The sequence below is a fragment of the Takifugu flavidus genome, chromosome 14 (genome assembly GCF_003711565.1).
Source record: "Takifugu flavidus isolate HTHZ2018 chromosome 14, ASM371156v2, whole genome shotgun sequence".
In the NCBI taxonomy this organism is placed as follows: domain Eukaryota; kingdom Metazoa; phylum Chordata; class Actinopteri; order Tetraodontiformes; family Tetraodontidae; genus Takifugu; species Takifugu flavidus.
This window is the reverse complement of record NC_079533.1, coordinates 8018739-8038822: the sequence shown is the minus strand read 5'-3', so window position 1 is coordinate 8038822 and position 20084 is coordinate 8018739. Positions and strand designations below refer to the sequence as shown.

Below are 20084 nucleotides of genomic sequence, written 5' to 3'. Positions count from 1 at the left end.
TGTGTGCCATTAAGATTTGTCTTTGTCTCTCCTCTCTCCCTCCAAACACTCCAGTGCTACACATGATTTGGACAGAGAGAACTGACAGCCTTGCCTAGCACGCGGCCTCTCATCAGCCATCTCCACCAGCAAACTGAAGCTCGACCCTGCTCTTCATCACCAGCCACACAAGCCCCCTCGGAACAAAACGTCATCTGACTGTGAGTATTGGACGGTTTCCCTTTTTTTTTTTTTTTTTCTTTTTTTTTTTAAAAATTATGCATTGGCTGTTTCTTGATCTGTAAGTTGTTGGATAACTCAGCAGGAGGTTAGCCTTTAGACCCTGCGTTAACACTGATGTGGGGCATTTTTTAGGGCATTTTCAGATCAATTCTGCCTCGCATGGACAAACAAATCTCACAGTGTCAAATATTGAATTGTTACTTCCACTTTTCACAGTAGTTCTGTTTGCTGTATGACTATAGGGGGTTTTACATCCTTTTATATATCAACAGTAATAAAATATCATATTTTAATTTAGAAATGAAAAATAAATCATTGGCATTCACAGAAATATCTTTACTTGTCTGGAACAGGCAGATTAATTCAATAAATAAATACATACATCCAAAAGAATTTGACAAGGAGATTTGCAGGAGTTTTACATAAGGCTCATTATTACGGTTGAGTGCTCTCCTAAATTAATGTACAGCATGATTATTTGCCAAAAATAATTAAATAAAAGTCATTTAACAGCAGTGACAAATCCCAGGGATTTATGCACTCACCAAAGTCATTTGCACATATATTTTTCTTTTTAAAGTTACACCAGGATCCACAGGGTGAAATCTCGTGTGTTCCAAGGAGAGTTTGGAAGCCTTTTTCAAAGTGAACACGTCTGACACAAAAGACGCCTGCTGTCCTTCGATGCCGCTGCGCCACCTAGCGGCGACTCGGAGAACTCCCCAAACTTCTAAACTTGAAAAGGAACCATCTTAATTGTCTTTCACATTTATGGCACTGAGATTTTCACGCAGTCGTTCAAGAGACAAAGCTGGATGGCTCCTCTTTATTGAGCACGTATGACTTGTATGCCGTGATTTAAACGACTGATAATTACTATTATGTGGCGATGCTTTAGATGGTCTAGAAATGTTCAAAAGCTACAAAGATGAAATCAAATGTGTTGCTTCCTGATTCGCAGGTGACATCAGTTGCAAGGGGATGACCGAGCGCATTCATAACATCAATCTTCACAACTTTAGCAATTCTGTACTTGGGACCCTCAATGAGCAGCGCAACCGTGGGCACTTCTGTGACGTGACTGTTCGGATCCATGGAAGTATGCTGCGAGCTCACCGGTGCGTGCTGGCCGCTGGAAGCCCGTTCTTTCAGGACAAGCTGCTCTTGGGCTACAGCGACATTGAGATCCCCTCGGTGGTCTCGGTGCAATCTATTCAAAAGCTGATTGACTTTATGTACAGTGGGATTTTGCGGGTTTCACAGTCAGAGGCCCTGCAGATCCTCACTGCTGCCAGCATCCTTCAGATCAAGACCGTCATTGATGAGTGCACCCGCATCGTGTCCCAGAATGTGGGCCTGGCCGGGCCGGGGGGGTTCTCTGTTATACCAGGAGACTCTGGTCAGGAAACACCTCGTGGCACACCGGAGTCTGGGACCTCTGGGCCCAGCAGTGATGCAGAATCAAGTTATATGCAAGCAACACCACAGCAAAATATGGATAACGCGTACACCCCTCTGTACTCCTACTCCGGCTTCTCGCTGCAGAACGGGAGCCGCGACCGCCCTCTGTACATCAACCCTCTGACGCCAAATTTCAACGACCCAGCTCTCAACACTCAGAAGGACAAACAATCTCAGCATCCCCCGTGGATGAACCTCATCCAGGAGAGACCACAGCAGGCCGACCGCTTCATCTCTACAGAGTCCACCCACTGTCGCAAACAGCCCCGACCGGTACGCTTGCAGCCAGGGATGCACATAAAGCAGGAGGCCGAAGACGAGTTCAGCTGCTGTGATAATCTGGGGGACTGCCAAGATGACACGGACCACACCGAAGGCGTGGAGAGCGAGTCCAAGGTTGAGAGCTTTGACTCAGGGGTGAGCTCCTCCCTCAGCACTGAGCCAGACGCTGCGGAGCAGCAGCATTTCCAGGGACGAGACGAACACGCAGAAGGAGGTCTGGTGCAGATCGAGGTCAACGACTCCTCTCCAGAGCACATGCAAGACGCAGAAGATGGCGACACATCCCACAGCATTAGTGAAAGTAGCATGATGCAGCCTCTGCCAAATTCAGTCATGTCCCATTCCCTGGCAAGTGCCCCGACTTTCATAAACCAGTCGCAAACCAGCAATCTAAAGTTGCTCACCAGCAATTCCCAAGGGATGGCTCCTGCTGGAAGTACCTTCCTCTCCACCATCTTTCCCACACCACCTAGAGATAACCTGCCTGTCCTTTACCTTCCCAGCCAGCAAAAACCCCAGTTTGTGGCAGTGCCACCCCCCACGATGCCATCATTCCCGAACCCCATGTCGGTACAGCAAGTGCCGGGTCAGCAGCAGCAGGCCGGCGGCGTCGGTCCGGGGGAAAAGAAGCCCTACGAATGCACTCTCTGCAGTAAAACCTTTACTGCCAAACAGAACTATGTCAAACATATGTTTGTTCATACTGGTGAGTCTGAATATAATACTCAAGCCAATAAGCACAACATAATTACTTCATTTTTCCCCAAGAAAATGTGAAACAAACGTTGATGTCGGTCCTGGTGTAATCTACCCAGCTGCTCCTTTTACCGTTGATATAACTAAACCTATAGAATCCTGCGCATTAGTATGTGCATTTCAGATTTAAGCCTATTCACTGTGATGAAACGACTGTCACGTAATAATGTCAAAGGTCCTGTACGCTCAGAGCGGGATTTTTCCACTGCTCCGCCCTCCGTTGTGACATCAGCGGCTGGTTCAGTTTAGAATTAAGACTTGGGAAGGGTGGGGGTGGGGGTGTCTTTATCTTAACGTAATTGTGTTAGATTTATAACAATGAAGCAGGTTATTATCTAATATTTTATGTCTAATATCATGCTCACCGATAAACCATAGAAGATGTTGCCTGGTGTGTGTTTTTAGCATTTTAGCTGTGATTTAAAAAGGAGAAAAAAAAGCCACCCTAAAACGTCCATTCCTCGAGGCGCCTTTTAAAACATCCTTATAATTGAATTTGAATAACAATAGATGCACATGACTGCCGCTGCTTTCTTTTAGCCCCGACCACCTTATCAGTCATAAACTACAGAATCAGTCTCCACAGAAGGAAAGAATTGGATGATCCCAGCGTCTCCTCGCACATCCATTAATATCCGCTTAAATGAAATGCTGCTGATTTCCCATAATAAATCTATAATAGACCGATCGTGTGTGCACATTTCAGCCCATCCAACACGTGCATCAGAGCTATGGAAAAGCAAATTCCAACGCATGCATATTTCCAGACAGGCGACACTGTACGTTCTCCTCTGCTATTAAAACTATATCCAGAGAAAAAGCTTTGCAATTACACAGAGTGTAAATGATTGGTTTTATCAAATTAAAACAGGTAGCTTCACAGCAGCAAACAGAAGATAGAGAGGACTTCATTAACTCGTGGGTTACTCTCTTGCCTATTTGCAGTGCTGTCAGACTCGCGGTGCCTCTGTCATTTGTGCGCAATTATCAATATGCAAATGTTTCACAGGTTGTAATGTCAGAAGGAAAAGCATGCTAAATTATATCAAATTAAAATCCATAAAGATGGATGCAGAAAGCATTTAGTTCATATGGGAATTACCACGAGGGGGGGGGGTTCACATCGTAATTACAAATTCTTGCAACACACCCCCACCCCAAAAAAACCCCAAAACACCTGTTCTGCTCAACGTTGTGCCTACAGCGCTGTGACACTTGTGAAATTAGCATGAATACAATGAGAACACGTGTGAATGATTCTACATTTTCTCTTTCACACTGCGCCTTTCAGGCATCGAGTGTTAATCTAATTCTTAAAACGCGCCTCTCCTTTGGCCCCCCCCCCCTTAATGCCTTTGTCTTGCGTGTTCATCCAGGTGAGAAGCCTCATCAGTGCAGCATCTGCTGGCGCTCCTTCTCCCTCAAGGATTACTTAATCAAACACATGGTGACACACACGGGGGTGCGGGCCTACCAGTGCAGCATCTGCAACAAGCGCTTCACCCAGAAGAGCTCTCTCAACGTCCACATGCGGCTGCACCGTGGAGAGAAGTCCTACGAGTGCTACATCTGCAAGAAAAAGTTTTCACACAAGACCCTGCTGGAGAGGCACATGGCCCTCCACAGCACAGGCAGCGGCCTCACGGACCTGTCGGGGGGCGCCGGCGCGCCGGGCCCGGTCTCCATCCCCATCCCTTTGGCTGTCCCCGAGCCAGGCGCCGGAGTGGTGGCCCTCGCCATGCCGGTGAGCGGCGGTGCCGGAGTAGGGGCCGGGGTTGGAACGGGAGTGGGTGTAGCTGCGGAAGCGAGCTGCCAAGAAGGGACCACCTACGTGTGCTCCGTCTGCCCTGCCAAGTTTGACCAAATGGAGCACTTCAATGACCACATGCGAATGCATGTCTCCGATGGATAAGTACTAACTTCTTTCAAAAAGAATGACAAACAAAATGGCACTAGAATTTCCTTTTCTCGTTTTGAGGTATGAAGAGTAATGAGTATAGACACTGGCACATTAAGTTTCCCAAAAAGTTTTTTTTTTCTGTTATTCTAAAAAGAAAAAAAAAGATGGTGGCCTTAAGGCTTAGTAGTTTGATATTGATCTACTGGATGGATCCTAACTACAGGCCTCTAAATGTATGCTTTCCTAAAATACTGATTTATGTGTTGAACACTACCGAAAGGCCTACGAAAGAAACACATACACACAAACACACCTTTAGTGTAGATACGTCTGAATGGAAATTACATGTGCATCAATGTTTCTGCATCTGTGTAATTGCCTGTGTTTTTATGTCTGCCTGTGTGTGTATGTGTGTGTGTGTGTGTGTGTGTGGTGTGTGTGTGTGTGCATTGCCATGAAATAAAGCTTCATGGCTATTGTGAACCCATACTGACCAGTTTGGAAACTCTACATTTCCAAGCTTACTGTGGTATCATTTACACAAACAATAACTTTAAAAAAAAAAAAAAAAATCATCTGCGTTTGGGCTCCATTTTCCCTCTAAAAAAAATATTTGACGGTCACAAGATTGCCTTCTTATGTCAAAATAAAATAGGACGTAGTTAATTTGACAGTGGGTTTTATTTATTCCTCTAGTGTTAAGGGATTTTAATGCAGCCGTTGTCAAGGTACCAGTCATTTTATTGAAATGTGGCGACGGGGCAGATCTCTCTCCCATCTTTTGTAACGCCTCGCCACACGTTCGGACGGTTAACTTCTACGTCCGCTAAATTAGCGGCGCGTCGCCGAGACGGCAGTTGGGCGAGAACGTGTCTCCTTTCCTGTGAAGTTTTAGAGTTGAACTCATTTGCATACACTGCCACTAATCTATCAGAAGACTGTTAAGGCTGTTAGACCTCTTCCGCTTTCAAACACGAGAAGAAAAAAAAAACAAGAAAAATCCTCTGCTGATGGGTTTTTTTGTTTGTTTGTTTTTAGCCTCTTTCTCCGTTCCATCCACAGTCCCGGCAGGCTGGCATATGCGAACAAACTCTGTCCTTCATCGCTGCTGCTCCTGCGTATGCACCTGGCTGTTATGGGAGGAGAAACTAGGAATGGGTCGATAAATTCCTGCCATTTCGAACAGTCTACGCAGTTTAAATGCTCTGATTGGAATCACTGGGGGTCGGTTATTCGCGTTACAAGGGAAGGAGTGGAGAAAGAATGGCTTGGGAACGTCGGAATCGTCCCAGAACCTGCGTGTAACAACTCCGAAGGCTCCAAAAAGTCTCCAACGCGAGTAGCGCCATTCAGAATCGCACTCTCGCTCATCACAAGCCACCAAATGGTGACTATGATACATTCCGTGGTCTCGGAGCGGGACACAGCCAGCGCACGTGTCGCCTCACTTACGGCTCCTTTCTGATGTCGGACTTGTTTGGACAAAATCAAATAAAATTTAAAAAAAAAATAGGGCACGCAGATACACACATTTACGCACCGTCTCTCTCTCTTTCACGCGCGCGCACACACACACGTGCACACTGCCTGCAACTGCAAAATGAAGTGTTTTATTTCTCTCATGAAACACTTTGGTAGTCGTGTTGTTAAAAGAATAACTTCTCACGGCGGTCTTCAAGAGACCCGCCGTACCTTCAAGAAAACAAAGTGCTTCTTTGCACATTTTCTTAACATGCCTGTGCTTAATGTTTGATTTTTTTTTTTTTTCTTAAAGGAACTTTGATTTTTTTTTTTTTTTTGGTTTCTTCAATTTCAAAGGAAAAAAAAAACCTAAAAAATCTTGAAAAAGTGGACTGCATTATTTTCTTGCATATATGTTGCACTGCTTAAACCGATAAGTGCACTACTGTTAACAGATACTAGAGTCTTTAGAAAAAATTATCATTCTTTTTTTTCCAAAATCTGACATTTGGTTGTAAAGTTCACTTGTAATAGAATCGCTTTGTTCCACTTTTTTTCTTTTCTTTTCCCGGCTTTTGTTAATGCTCGCGGCGACCTACAGGTTAGACAGTATTTGTGGAGTTGATGCAAGCATTATTTAAATTTGTACCATTTTGTCTGCTCACATTGGTTTTTTTGACTTGCCGGTAATTCGTTTTTAAAGGATCCAGCTCCCTATAACCGTTTCATTAGAAGGAATAACGACACAACTCCCTTTCAACTCCACGGTAATAATAATTATGAATAATGATAATATATTTGGAATGTGTGTGTTCAACCTAAATGAGTGTCCTAACAGTTTCAGTGGGTTTAGAGGTGTTAGGGGGGGGTTTGGGTTGCAGCTTGTTTGATATCTGTCTGTCGTGCGTAGTTGTGCCCTCCCTATAGTGTCGGTGTGTGTGTCTGTGAGTGCTCGTGTGTGTTTTTAGAGCCTAATCGATCTGTGGAATATCTGAACTGTAGGGCTTCCTTAGCAATATGCAACACAGGTACTGCGGCCAACGGCTCTCCAAACCCTGCGTGCGCGTTGTGGCGCCTGTGACGTCCGTTCAGAATACTTTGATTCGAGGTCACGCGGCCGCTGGGCCCCTCCTGCCCTGAAGGTGGGGTGGGGGGGGGCCCAAGAACGTCACGCCGACGCCGCTAAGAGCCCCGCGGATTCTGGAGGACCTCTGTGGTGTTCCTCCGCGGTTTAAACTAGTGCCGATGCGATGGGGCCCGCCTCCGCCGGTGTGCATATAAGCCTGAAAACTGTATGGTTCCTGTTTGTAGCTGTTGTTGCCAGGATGGCAAAATTGCTGCATGCTAGTGCTATATTTGTCTCTTCACAGCACGTGCAGGGTAATCTCATGCCTTAACAGACAATGCACTAAATAAAATATGTAAGCAACTGCCGAGATCTCTTTCCAACAGTACTGCCACTCGTATGGCGCACAGCTCACGGTGTTCGGTGTTCGTCGTCCGTTCAGTACACGTTAAACACTGCCAAACTGACATTATCACCCATTGGGAAGAAAAGACGGGACACGTTGATGGAAGTGTTTTGGTGTGACGTGCGTATTCAGTAATCTAGCATTCCTTCATGGCACCGAAATTTTTGCATAGTTTGTGTAAACACGTACATTATATCAAATGCACTATTGACTGTAGCTAGATTGAGTACAACCAGCTTTGTGGTATCATTTGTCTAAATAGTAGGTTAAGTAGCTCGATGTTGGGTTTTTCTTTTTTTTTTTTTTAAATTTTGAATCGATTTGATTTCGGAATTACACTTACAATCACGGTCGGTGGTTTCTCTCTTTCTCTTTTTTGGAATAACAAAAGTAGCCAATCACACTGTTTTCTGGATGAGGGCTAATAACTCATCCCTTTGTTTGTGGACTTGTATCATACTCTGTAGTTCTCTCCGCGGGCGTCTCCACGCGCCGCCACGTCCTCCAGCTGCCCCTCCGGCCCCCGAGCGACACCCGCTCCTCCCTGTCCACGGACTTCTATCACTTCTATCGCTTCAGCTACTCGTGGCGTCGCTCCGTTCTCTTTCTAGTGTCGCAAAAAGGTCGGTTGCCGACGCCGCAGCGCGATTCAGAACCCGCGAGCCCGCGTCTCTTCGAGCGGGCCGTTCCGAACGAGAGGGGGGAAAAAGAAAAAAAAAGAAAAAAAACAAGACGATAACGTGTTGAGGCTTTATGTTGGGATAAAGCGTTCACTCATGTTTTCGAAATCATATAGAACCGTAGATGCTATAGCCTTGAGCCTGCAGCTGTTTGTGTTGTGTATCAGATATATTACTGTTCATGATTTGTTTATAGCGTAGAGACGCAGGCTCCCACGTACATTGTTGTCCTCCTTGCAGTACGTTTAATTCTTCATTTTTTACTTTATTTCCTCCTGCTTCTTTAATGGTGGTCATAATGGTGTTTTTATACATACATAGGTTCACACACCTGGATAAAGGGTAGTGGGGTTTTGCGTCATATTTGACAGTGTATTTTACCACATACTTTATATATATATATATATACTTTATATATATATATATATGCTTTACATTGTAAAGGAAGTTAAAGATAATAATGGTGAGGGTAACATTAAGTGAGGAACTGGTTCATTTTTACTCTAGTAAGCGTGTGATTGTGTTTCTATTTTATCTTTCAGTATGTCTCCACACATTTTAAGTCACGTTTGATTAATATTATTTTGTTTGTTTTTAACAGATGAATTTAAGCTGAATAAATTCACACAGTAGAACACAGCAAACCATTCATATGATACAGAACTGCAATTTTGGCCTTCTACAGTACGCAAATAGTCATCTTAATACAAATATACTTTATATATATATGCATATATATATGTGTGTGTGTATCACCATTTTCACATAGAATAATAAGACATTTTCAGATAGTTTGATGTATACATAATTGCAGAATACAGTATACCTTCTGGGATATAGGGAATATGCCTGTCAAGTGCCTATCAGTACATACAGCAACTATACAGAATATTCATAGTTTTTCTCTCCTATATTGCACAGATACAGTATATAAACAGTGGTCTATAAAATATATTTATACTATCACTGCTAAGACCTGGTGGTTGTGAGTGTGTCCTAAGAGAACCCTTTAAACTACCTGAAATAATCTATACATAAACCGTAAAGGCTGCATTTACCAGTTTTATTTTTGACATTTATAGCAGGCTTTGGAGGATTCAAAGATGGAAAAATGCAATCACATTTCTTTTTCAATATTGCCTAAATCGAATCTACATTATATGAGTAATATCAGGTACTTGGATATATTTAGTCCTTCAATTGAAATGCTGTTGTCTCTTTCACGTTGCTCTCTGCGAGTCTGTTTCTTTTTGCAAACAAGCCATAAATGAAGGCAGCACTGTTGCCCCTGCGGAGGCAGTGGCGCCTGCTGACCGCCAGGGGGAGCCACACCAGATGTGGCAACAGCAGCGACCTGGCGCACAGCAAACCCAGATATTGGAATATTCCTAAAATGTAAATGTTGCCAGTTTTTATTGGATCACCCATGGTTCTAAAAGGGGCGACTGTTTCCTCTCTGGTGCTGGATCTTGCCGCTGCTCTGGAAGTATCTAAAGTTCACTGTGTCCTTTACTCTTCCGACAGGCCCTTCTCACGCACGCCAAAGGCCATTTTCCACGCAGCGATCATTTATGAGTATTATTCTGTTGTTGTTGTTGTCTACAAATAGCCTGAAATCCTAAAGGGCAAGCAGGGAGCAACACAAAAAGAAAGAAGACCAAATATCTACGGCTACTTTGGAGGCAAAATGAAATTACAGAGTGAAAGTTCTGGCAACAAAGAAAGAAAGAAAATTTAAAACTATTTACCGTTTGCTTCAGCGGCTCGGAAACAAAACCCAAAAACGGAGCTGAAAAACGGATAAAGTTTCAAGAGCGAGTGGCAGAGAGATAAAACGCTTTTTGGGGTGGCTTATTATTTTATCCCCTCTGGACTAATTACCACCGTTTTCTCTCAAACCTTATCCAACCTAGATAATGTGCCAAATTAAGGAGAGGGAAAAAAAAGATTAAAAAAAAAAAAAGAATTATGCCGCCATTGTGGAATTGGATGAAAGACGCAAGCGGACAAAAATCTACGCGGATAAACGGAGCAAAAGCCTGTGATTGCCTTAATCGTGAGTCTTTAAATCCTCCATAATACATAGATTTCATTGTAAAGTAAATAGGAGAAAAGAGCTATGATTGAGAAAAACACCTCATATATTCATATACATGTATTATTTAGGATGCATCTATGGTATAGGCAATGTGATGTAGCTATCCCTGTCATCCAATCACCACACACAGCCAGCATCACACCTCACACACACACACACACACACACACACAGAAGCTGTACAGATCCTGATGACGCCGCTGAGCTAAGCTATATCACAGTACCGCATTATTACACTGTCCTTACATGCAGTTATTACACTACTTCGATGGGGTCGATCACTATCCGTGCAGTCGTGTCTACGCAGCTGTTCTCCTCCCGGCTGGAGGTGGAGCGCCGTCTGTCCAGCAGGGGTTCCTCAGCAACAACGAGGAGGCTCTTGAGTCGCCGTTGCTCTTTTTTTAAATTCTATTTGGGTTTTACCCCCCCCCCCCACTTCGTTTAAAGGCGCGCTCCACACATGCATTCCTGTCCAGATCCACAACATTCCAAACTCTTGGTCCCGCATCTGTTTCCTCCGCTGAGGAGGCGTCCCAGCACGCCGTCGTCGATGCAGAGACGCGCGTTTCCTGTAGCATCACGTGCTAACGGTGACTTTGACGGCGGCCCGAGGTCGCGGAGGTCGTGCGGGGTGGTTTTTTTTTTGGCGGACACGGGGACGCTGGCGGGCGGCGACAGCGCGTGTTTTCACAAACCAAAGACTTCAGATTAATTTTATCAATTTCCTTTCTGGTTCCTGCCACCGGGGCCCGAAGACGCCCCCCCACCCCCCCCCAGTGTCAGCGTTTTGTGTTCAGTTTCTTCTTTTAGACCAAACTTGATCTTTTTTTTTTTTTTCCCTGGTAAATCAGACAAAAGCGTTTAATTAAATTTGATGCTGCGGCAGTGACGTGAAACCCACCAGCAGGGCGGCGCCGACGCCCTTCACCCTCACAGTGGATCTGAAGCTAATGAGCTTTATTAGAGCAGTTTTTTGAAAACAAACATCGGCACCTTCTAATATTTTATTCATTGTTATTTATACTAATCAGATGTTTTGCCTTTGGGTTAATTTAGCCTTTTTTTTTTTTTTTTATTTAACTTGAGATGGACCAAGATGTTAAGTTTGCACATTTTTAGGTTGTTCGATGAGCCGAAAAAAGAGAATAAACAGACAAACAAACAAGGTTCTGTCAGATTTCGCTGAGTCACTCCTCTTTCATTTAAAAGGAATTCTCCTGTTATCGATGGACGATGAAATAAAAAAAGAAATCCAACCGAACCGTAACATTAAATTATAGGTCCCAATATTTATGGAAGCAAATTGAAGCGGATGATATATTTTTGTAGTGAGATCACAGATCATCTGCCAGCAGAATGTAAACCATTTGGCTAAATTGGACCTTATTTTATTACCGTACGTCCAGATGAACCTGCTGTAGATCCTTAAAACCTGCACTTAAAAAAAATACTGTCATTTGGGAGAGTTAGTTTTTTTTTTTTTAATTTTCTTCTTATTATTTTAATATCGACATTAGCGATCAGAAATGTCCCAAACCAGTCGGGTTTTCTTTGCGTTTCGGCCTCTCCAGCTGGCGTTCAGGCTTTTTATCGCCATATCTTGTACGTAGATGCTTTTTGTAAACATGCACTTGAGTTGACCTTTGACCTTTGCTTATAAATATGTGTATATGTTTGTCAGAGTTGTTTAAGTCCTGCGTTTATCTGATATTTTACCTTCCCTGAGAAAAAGCAAATAAAGGAAAGACACCCTTCTCCTGTGTAGTCTGGCAGAGGTGGAGCTGTTGTAGTAACGGTCGTTAACGTCCCAACTAAGCAAACCCTGAATTATATGCTGCAGTAACGTGTTTTCAGTTTATTTTTGATAATTTATCCAAGTCGGTTTGTATTGTATCATTATTGATAATAATATTATAATTATTACCTTTATTATTGTTATGAAACGAGCTTGTTTGACCTGTTTTGACTGCTGTTCTGAAATAGGGGATAAAGTTTCCTTCTTGTTTCTAAATGTGCTTGCGAGGACGTTTGTGTGGTTTGATTTGTCAGACACTGGACTGGAGCGAGTTCCCCGACGTTTCCCCGACGTTTCCCAGGCGCGAGTGCACGGGCGTGAGGTGGGGGGGGGGACTCGTTGGGATGTCAGAGGTGAAAGCAGTTCCTTTGTGCTGATTAGGAATTTTCTTCTAGCGTTTCCTCCTTCCTGATCCTTGCATGGCATTGGCTGGCGACAGGTTAAAGGGATGACAGAGCGATAAATAGGGACACGATTTAAAAAAAAAAAAGGACGAAAACGGAGAAGAATGGTACCACTTGTCCAGTGTTGGTGGCTTTGGAACAGATGTGTTATTTGGGGCTCATTACTTCACTCGCCACTTCTCAACCCAGATAAGAGATTTGCACTAGACTTATTTGGTCTTCTTGTGTCAAAAAGCAATATAATCCACCCCCCAGTTTTGTTTCCCCACCACGGTTGCCGCCCACGGACCTTTGGACTTTTGGTTCAGAGGCGTTAAAGGACGCCCTCGTCCTGCTGTGTAGCTGTTGTTGTTCTGATGGGGGGTGATTTTAAAGCCAGCAGTTCACCGAGCGTCGCTGTCCAGATCTGAGCGGCGCCACTGATGTTGTTTCCTCCCATCATCCATTGTTTTATTCAAATTTTTTGGGGACAAATTCAGCAGCACTTGCTTGATCCAGAGACGGGGGCGTGTGAGGGACGCGGCCGCCGGTGTTCCTCGCCCTTTATTAGAGATCAACACAAATACCAAAAGATAATCCCCATCACCCCCCCCATGACATCACTCGCGGTGCTTCTCCCCCCCCCCTTCCCGACCCGACAAAAAAAACGCTTTAAATAAAAAGAAATAAGGAAAACAAACACAAACTCGGTGCCGTCGTCCGTCGGGAATCCACCAAAATGGCCCCCTCAGCGCCTCATCCCTCCTCCCTCACCCGCCCGGGGCCGCGACCTTTAACGTCGTTTGGCCGGACGGACCCGTGTAAATTGCTCAGCGACGCGCAGACGGCCATTTTCCCTGGATGTCGTAGCTTTCCCGTTCCCACCGCTTCGTGGCGTTGTTGGCAGGTGTCGCGGCTCGTCTACATATGTTGCGTGTTAGAGGAAGCATAAGTATGTGCCTTCTTGTAATCTCCTTGGTGAGCTTGTTATTATTGAGAAGCTGAAGCCAGCCAATTGTGTTTGCACTAAAAACCAAATTGCTTTTTCGTGGTGTAGAATATTTAAGCAAGCTTGTTGCGTCACTTTAACCGTACAGTATGCATGAGGGTGAAATTGGTGAGTCGAGGGCTCGAGCTCCCATCTGTTGACCTGTAAACCAGTGCAGCTTAGAGGATCTTGTGAATATATCTTGGCTTATTTTCACTTCTTCTGTTTGTTTGTTTTTTTAATTTCATCTCCTTTATCATCCAGTTTGTCATGATTTCAACAGTTGGGGAAAAAAAAGAAAAAAATCGCAAAAAAAAACCAAAAAAAAAACCACATAAAATAAAACAGGAAAAAAAGGAGAATTAAGACACACCATGAGTACAACACAGCTTTTACTTTCACATGCCGCAGTTAGAGTTGACATCCGCAGTCGAGATATTCGTTCCTCTCAGTCCGTGGCAGCGCATGAATAAACGGGGTCGCCTCAAGACTATTGGTCATGTTGATTTATGGAATCTTGTATCAATCACGACGTTTTGTGGACATCAGAAAAATAAAAAAGAAAGAAAGAAATGGCCTACATGCTTTGAGTCTAACAATTGCACCTTATTCATGTCAGTCCATGTGGGAAAATTAATAATTCAAAAAGAAAACAAAAAGGCTGGCAATGTAATATCTCTGATTTAGCACCTTACTACACAGCATGTTTCACTTTACGCCAGTTTAGCTCTTCTTCCATGTATATGATTTCAAAAATAAGTCTCATATTTCGTGAAATTGTCTTTTCATGGGATGTGCCAAAGTTTGGAGGCGATCTCCCAAGGGTTTATGCTTTTACTTCACATTTAATCCATTTTTTTTCTCTTCCTCCTTCAGTTATAGCAATGGTTATGTCAAAAACTTTCCTATAACAGTGTGTGGAATCAATTTATCTCAGCAAAACAGTATCATTACTTACCATTTTACAATAAGACCTGTATTTCACATATATTTACCAGTGATGTGTATTTGTTATTATAAAGAAAATAGCCGTAAAACGCTTCATTATGTTACATAATATTGTGACTTTTTTCGAAAAACTGTGAAGACTTATCTTGCATATACTTTATACAGAAGTATTAAGCCTTAATACAAAAGACTAAAAAAAAGTGTGGAAGAATAAACTGATTGTTGCTAAGTAAGGATGATTTTTGTAAATGTTACCAGCACTTTTTTTGTAATTTTCACTCTCTGAGGTATTGTACAAGTTCAAGCTGTTTGTGAAGTTTGATTATGAAGGAATAAAAACTAGTACTTTCCTGTACTTCACAGAAAGTGGTGTGGCCGTCTTATTTCTGCTGCCAATCTCAGGCCGACCTCAAACACAGCTGGAAGCGCTGAGATCCTACAACCGCTGGACCGTGTCCCATAATGCACTGGGCACGGAAAACGGCGGGATGGGTTGCCAGTTTAGCACAAATTTGTCACCAAATAATTAAAAAGAAGAAAAAAAACAACTTTCACACCTTCATTTCACACACTTCAGGAGCAGGTTCACATCAGGATCCTGACGCCGCCAGCGTGGACGCCCTCCACAGGGGTCACGGGGTCGGTCCGGCTGACAGGCGTGCGTGACAAAGCTTTGTGCGCGGCGTGTCTTCACACCCATCACACCCACCATCACTACTGCATCTAATCAACCGTCAGGTGATAAAATGCTCGGAAAGGCCTGCAAATCCCGCCCGCCGTGAGCAGGAAATCTAATGAGAATTTAGGGTCAGTCTAGATGATTATACGTGTGATCCGAAACCTTCAGCTGTGATTTAAAATTTAATAAGCCTTAATGTCAGCAGCGCAGATCTTACTCTTGGCTTTAAGAAAATATTAAATATTGGATGGGGGGTGGGTAAATTGCACAAGTAAATGCCGACCGAACATTTATTTTAATTTCCTTTCATATGCATTTCAGAGGAGGCTTTTTTATGACACTATTTTAATCGGAATATTTTGAACAGTAGTGTAACTAGTCCGCCTCGTTTCACTCTGGCGCCCCCTCTCGTCGAACACCGGTACTACAACAACCCGACTCGGTACCGAAGGACCGTTTAAAGTCAGCCCGCCGGTTTATGACACGTTAATCCCGCACTATACTGGGAGATGGGTGCCAGTAAGAACCTCTCACGCACGTTCAGGCAGCGATTCTAACCAGTCTCCACACGTCTGGAATCAGCCCAGGCCGCTCAATCACTCCCAGATTTATTTAGTAGTAAAACTGTGTCTCACCAGGACCTGAAACAAGAAACCTGCAGTTCACTGGAATTAAAAATTACGCTAATAGGCCGTGTTTTTAAAATCTAATTTATTTTTGTTACAGCTCCTCAGGCGGCCAGGCCGCCCTCAGAAAGCATCACTAGGATGTTCTCTACAATGTCAGTGGTGAAGGAAGGCTCAAGAGATAAGCATGTGTAAATATAGAAGGGTGTAATCCACTTCATGCATTACAGTAACCAGTGAGTCCTCGTGCACCAACAGCAGGAGACAGTGGACAATTGTTGAGTTTGTTCCCCAGAATAAGATTTATTCACAGTGGGACCATACAAACCTATGAACAGGAGGTATCGGATTTTTGACTTTATTTTTGGAGGAATGACATTGATAACAGGGAGCGGAACGTTTAAAATCAAAGATGCACAACGTATAGCCATCGCCCACAACTATTGGTGAGACACTAAATTTGTTCCCATAAATAAGGCAGAATGCTGAGTCCATAGAGATGGAGAGTTATTACATTTAGCCAATTAGACAGTGATGTGACAATGATTAGATGACCTTCTTCAGCTCGTCGTACAGCACCAGCACAAAGGCGCCGCCCATGCCTCTGAGCACGTTGGACCACGCTCCCTTGAAGAAGGCCTTGCCACCTTCGTCGCGTGCAATCTTGCGCCAGCAGTCAATAGTTCCGGTGTACATGATCTCGGCTGGGGAAGGAAAGCATTCGGTATTAGGTTGCAAAGGGGAAGAACTTTGAGAAAAGGACCTTGACCGTCGTAAATCTCACCTCCTTTACGACCGGACTGCATCATCATACGCCTACGGACAGTGTCGAAGGGGTACGAGGTCAGGCCGGCAACAGCCGTGACCGTCTGTGCGATCATCCAGCTCACCAGGATGTGGGTGTTCTTGGGGTCCGGAAGCATGCCTGTCGGACAACCCGCAACACAGGTTAAAGACTTTTCTGTCGACGAACCACGGCTGTTGTTTCAGTGTTAAAAACGCACCCTTGGCTGTGTCGTAGATGCCGAAGTAAGCAGCCCTGTAGATGATGATGCCCTGCACGGACACGTTGAAGCCCTGGTACAAACCCCTCAGGCCGTCGGACTTGGAGATCTTGACCAAGCAGTCGCCCAGACCATTGAACTCTCTGCCAGCACCAGCCTTGCCCACATCAGCAGCCAGACGGGTACGGGCGAAGTCGAGGGGGTACACGAAGCAAAGGGACGTGGCTCCGGCGGCGCCGCCTGAGGCCAGGTTGCCGGCGAAGTACCTCCAGAACTGGGTGCGTTTGTCAACGCCATCAAGGAAGATCTTCTTGTACTTGTCCTTGAAGGCGAAGTTGAGGGCCTGGGTGGGGAAATACCTGATGACATTGGCAAGGTTGCCTCTCCAGAAGGAGAGGAATCCCTGTTCCTTGGGGATCCGGACAACACAGTCAATGATACCCTTGTACTGCTTGTCAGCGGTAATCTGCTTGCTGGCGTGCTGGACCTGCAACACACAAAATTAAGAGTTGCCATCAAGACAAAGTCTCCTTGTCGTGACCTTGGTGCAGAGATCGGGTTTTCAGAAAAATGTCATGCAGGAACCCTTTCAACATCCTTCTATAATGACGTATAAATTATGGCTGCCCTCGTAATCTCAATATATTTAATTCAAACTCCGACGTCTGTGACAACCATAACAATCCATAAATCGGGATGGTGGTCGTTAATAATGCTAAAAAGTTGTACAGCAGGTTTAACCAAAAGAGTGGAAAACTCGTTGATCCTGCTGTAAATGAGTGTCCTCTAGGCCTTTGAACAGCCATTTCACTGTACTGCAGCTAGCTGCGATGAAAGTTACCCAGGCAACCTTAAAACCCGACGGATTAGTCAAATACCGTGCATCGCGATGTAGCTTGTTCCGATTGAATGTATTCAGACACATTTCAAGGAAAAACAAACCTGTGTCTCACGTTTGTACACAATGTTCCCTCATCGCTGCAGACATTTGTCCTTTGTTAGCTATGCCGGCTAAGGTTAACGTGGGGAGCTAACATTAGCTGCTAAGCTCGTGTAGGTCATCTCTCATCCCGTGGTGACCTTACCTCCTCTAGTAATTAAAAGGCGATAAACACGTCTGTATCAGCATATATAAATAGGCTGCGCTAACCTTTGAATCCAAGAAGGGTCAACTGATAACCTAAAAGTCGCCGTATTCATGCAGCGATTAGCAACAGGAATCAAGCTAACCGGCTATGCGCCTACCGGAAGTCCAGTTTTACCTGAAGGAGAAGCTTCACTCTCTCAATTGGGGCGACGGCTGTTTTGGAGATGGCGGCTGAGATTCCGCCGGCCAAGAAGTCCTTAGCAAATGAAATAGCTGTCTCGCTCATGGTGCTCTGATCTTGATGTGCCTTTTAAATTGCAAGTAGAACGGATTACCCCACTGCCCTCTACAGCTGATTGCCTGCACCGACGAAATGGCCGAATTTGAAGTTGCGTTGGGGATTTATGTAACACAGTTGATCGCGATACTTCGCGGGATCTGCGGCGTCACCTGATTGGTCGACGAGCCGACGTCACGTAGCGCCAGCCAATTGAAACGCTCGCCAAGTGATGTCGTCACTGCGCGTAAATTTTTAATAGATCATAGATGAGTCAAACCATTCACATAGAATCAAAGTTAAATCAATCACTAAATCTCACGGAGCTTGATTGTTGTGTGCATTTAAGCAGAAGAAGCTTCGTCTGAGGATAAAAATCAGACCGCTGTCGCGATTCTGAGGGCGAATGGGCAGAAAAGTCATCAGGGTCGTGAAGAACTCTCTCAAGGACTTTCTTTAATTAACTTAACCGCACAAATTGCGCTGAGCAAATGATCGACGAACTTATCAACAAATAAACAAGTCACATTCCAGCGTGGCTCTTTCGTCTGTTAAGTTTCGTTCTTGTGGAGTTTAAATCACAGTGATGGTTGAACTCTAAGTGTGAATTGTTGCAACCTGTGGGCGTTTTGTTTTTCTTCCATTTGAAAGCCAACGAGGCGTCTCCCTGATTGCAAAATCTGAGTATATGAGATTTAATCACAAGGAATTGTATGCCTAATTGTAGGATGGTCACGTGTTCTGCTGGTTTCACTGTTACCAACTACCTAGTTAGGAAAATCGCTATTTGCTGTTCAAAAGTCGCTAGAAATCGCCAAATTACGTCAACATCTAATTCCAGCAGTTATTTGTTGGCACGTTGTGGTAATGGCGTGACAGAAAAAAAATGAGCAGGGGAAATTAAATTTCCATACGGGGATGAATAAAGTACATCTTGAAAAAAAAAAACTTCAGTATGTTTTGAACTGAACTTTATCTGCTGATTCTGTTTGTTTTATATTTTGCCAATACAATATTTCAACCTATATTGATTTAAATATTTTACATAGGTAGTATAGAGGGCACGCGTGTAACATAGTTATAATATAGCATGTTTCATTTTTTGCACGAAGTTAGGCGCGGGGTGATCAAGCACAACAACTTGTGTGACCTTGCAGAAGCTTATTTCAGTGTGACAGTGAAGAAACGCGTTCGACGGGGTTTGCGCCAACAGTTTGCGTGCAAAGCCATTGCAAGTGCGGCTCCCCGCGGTACACACGGCACACAAAAAATCAAAATATCCCACTTTGCAGCGAGATTCGGAAACCGGTGCGCTGCGTGCGCGTCACCTTGCGTTTGCTGCCGTCCTGAAGGCGAGAGTGCGCCTGATGTTTCTAAAAATAACGGCATTGACCCATGATGTCCAGCAGAGGGCGACAGGGGACCGCCAGAATTTAAATTACAGCGCTCGATGTCATTTATCATAAAGGAGCAACAAAATGCACCTTAAGTTTCCCCACGATATGATAGATTAGAGTCTGTAGGATGGAGAATTTGTCTTGCTCACGCAAATAAAATATTTGTGGGTCACTTAATCACCATAATAAGTCATAAAGAATATCTGTAGTGTTGGAATTATAAAAATCACATAGGTTGACTAACTTCTGTCTGCAGGATGGACGAAAGTTAATCTAAATGAGAGAGTAGAGCAACTCACCAGAACAATTCTACAAGACAAACGTTTCGTTCTCATTTGACTTGAGCCGGTGCAGATTTGAGGGCCAGTGTAATGCACATGTTGACCAGAGGGGGGCGCTGCTGTAATATGTTGGAGTTTAAACGTCCTTTGAGAGATCTCAAAAAATATTGTGGCGACTCGGGAATGATTTAAGCCAAACCACTGGAACCATAAAATGCAACATTTGTGTTGTTATTTTAGAGATTGTTTTAATCATCAGTAAATTCTGCTGCCAATGCTTTCTCTCGT

General features: G+C 44.1%; 2 protein-coding genes across 9 annotated transcripts in view; one reads left to right on the top strand and one right to left on the bottom strand.

Annotated features, from left to right (window-relative positions):
- Window positions 1-16437, top strand: part of zbtb20 (zinc finger and BTB domain containing 20) — a 29512-nt gene extending 13075 nt beyond the window's left edge. For 7 of the 8 annotated variants that reach the window (XM_057054899.1, XM_057054897.1, XM_057054903.1 and 4 more), the window contains 3 exons: window positions 55-200; window positions 1184-2671; window positions 4098-14811. In XM_057054899.1, coding sequence (XP_056910879.1) covers window positions 1204-2671; window positions 4098-4633 — 2004 coding nt within the window. In that variant the 5' untranslated portion in view covers window positions 55-200; window positions 1184-1203 and the 3' untranslated portion in view covers window positions 4634-14811. Of the gene's footprint in view, window positions 1-54; window positions 201-1183; window positions 2672-4097 lie in introns of all 8 variants that reach the window. The other variant, XM_057054901.1, reaches the window with a different exon arrangement.
- Window positions 16026-18286, bottom strand: si:dkey-251i10.1 (uncharacterized protein LOC100038774 homolog). Its single transcript, XM_057054906.1, has 4 exons — window positions 18017-18286; window positions 16755-17241; window positions 16535-16675; window positions 16026-16454 (listed from the first exon to the last, which is right to left on the bottom strand). The coding sequence occupies exons 1-4, from the start codon at window positions 18125-18127 to the stop codon at window positions 16297-16299; spliced, it is 897 nt and encodes a 298-aa protein (XP_056910886.1). The 5' UTR covers window positions 18128-18286; the 3' UTR covers window positions 16026-16296.
- Between the last annotated feature and the right edge of the window lie 1798 nt (window positions 18287-20084).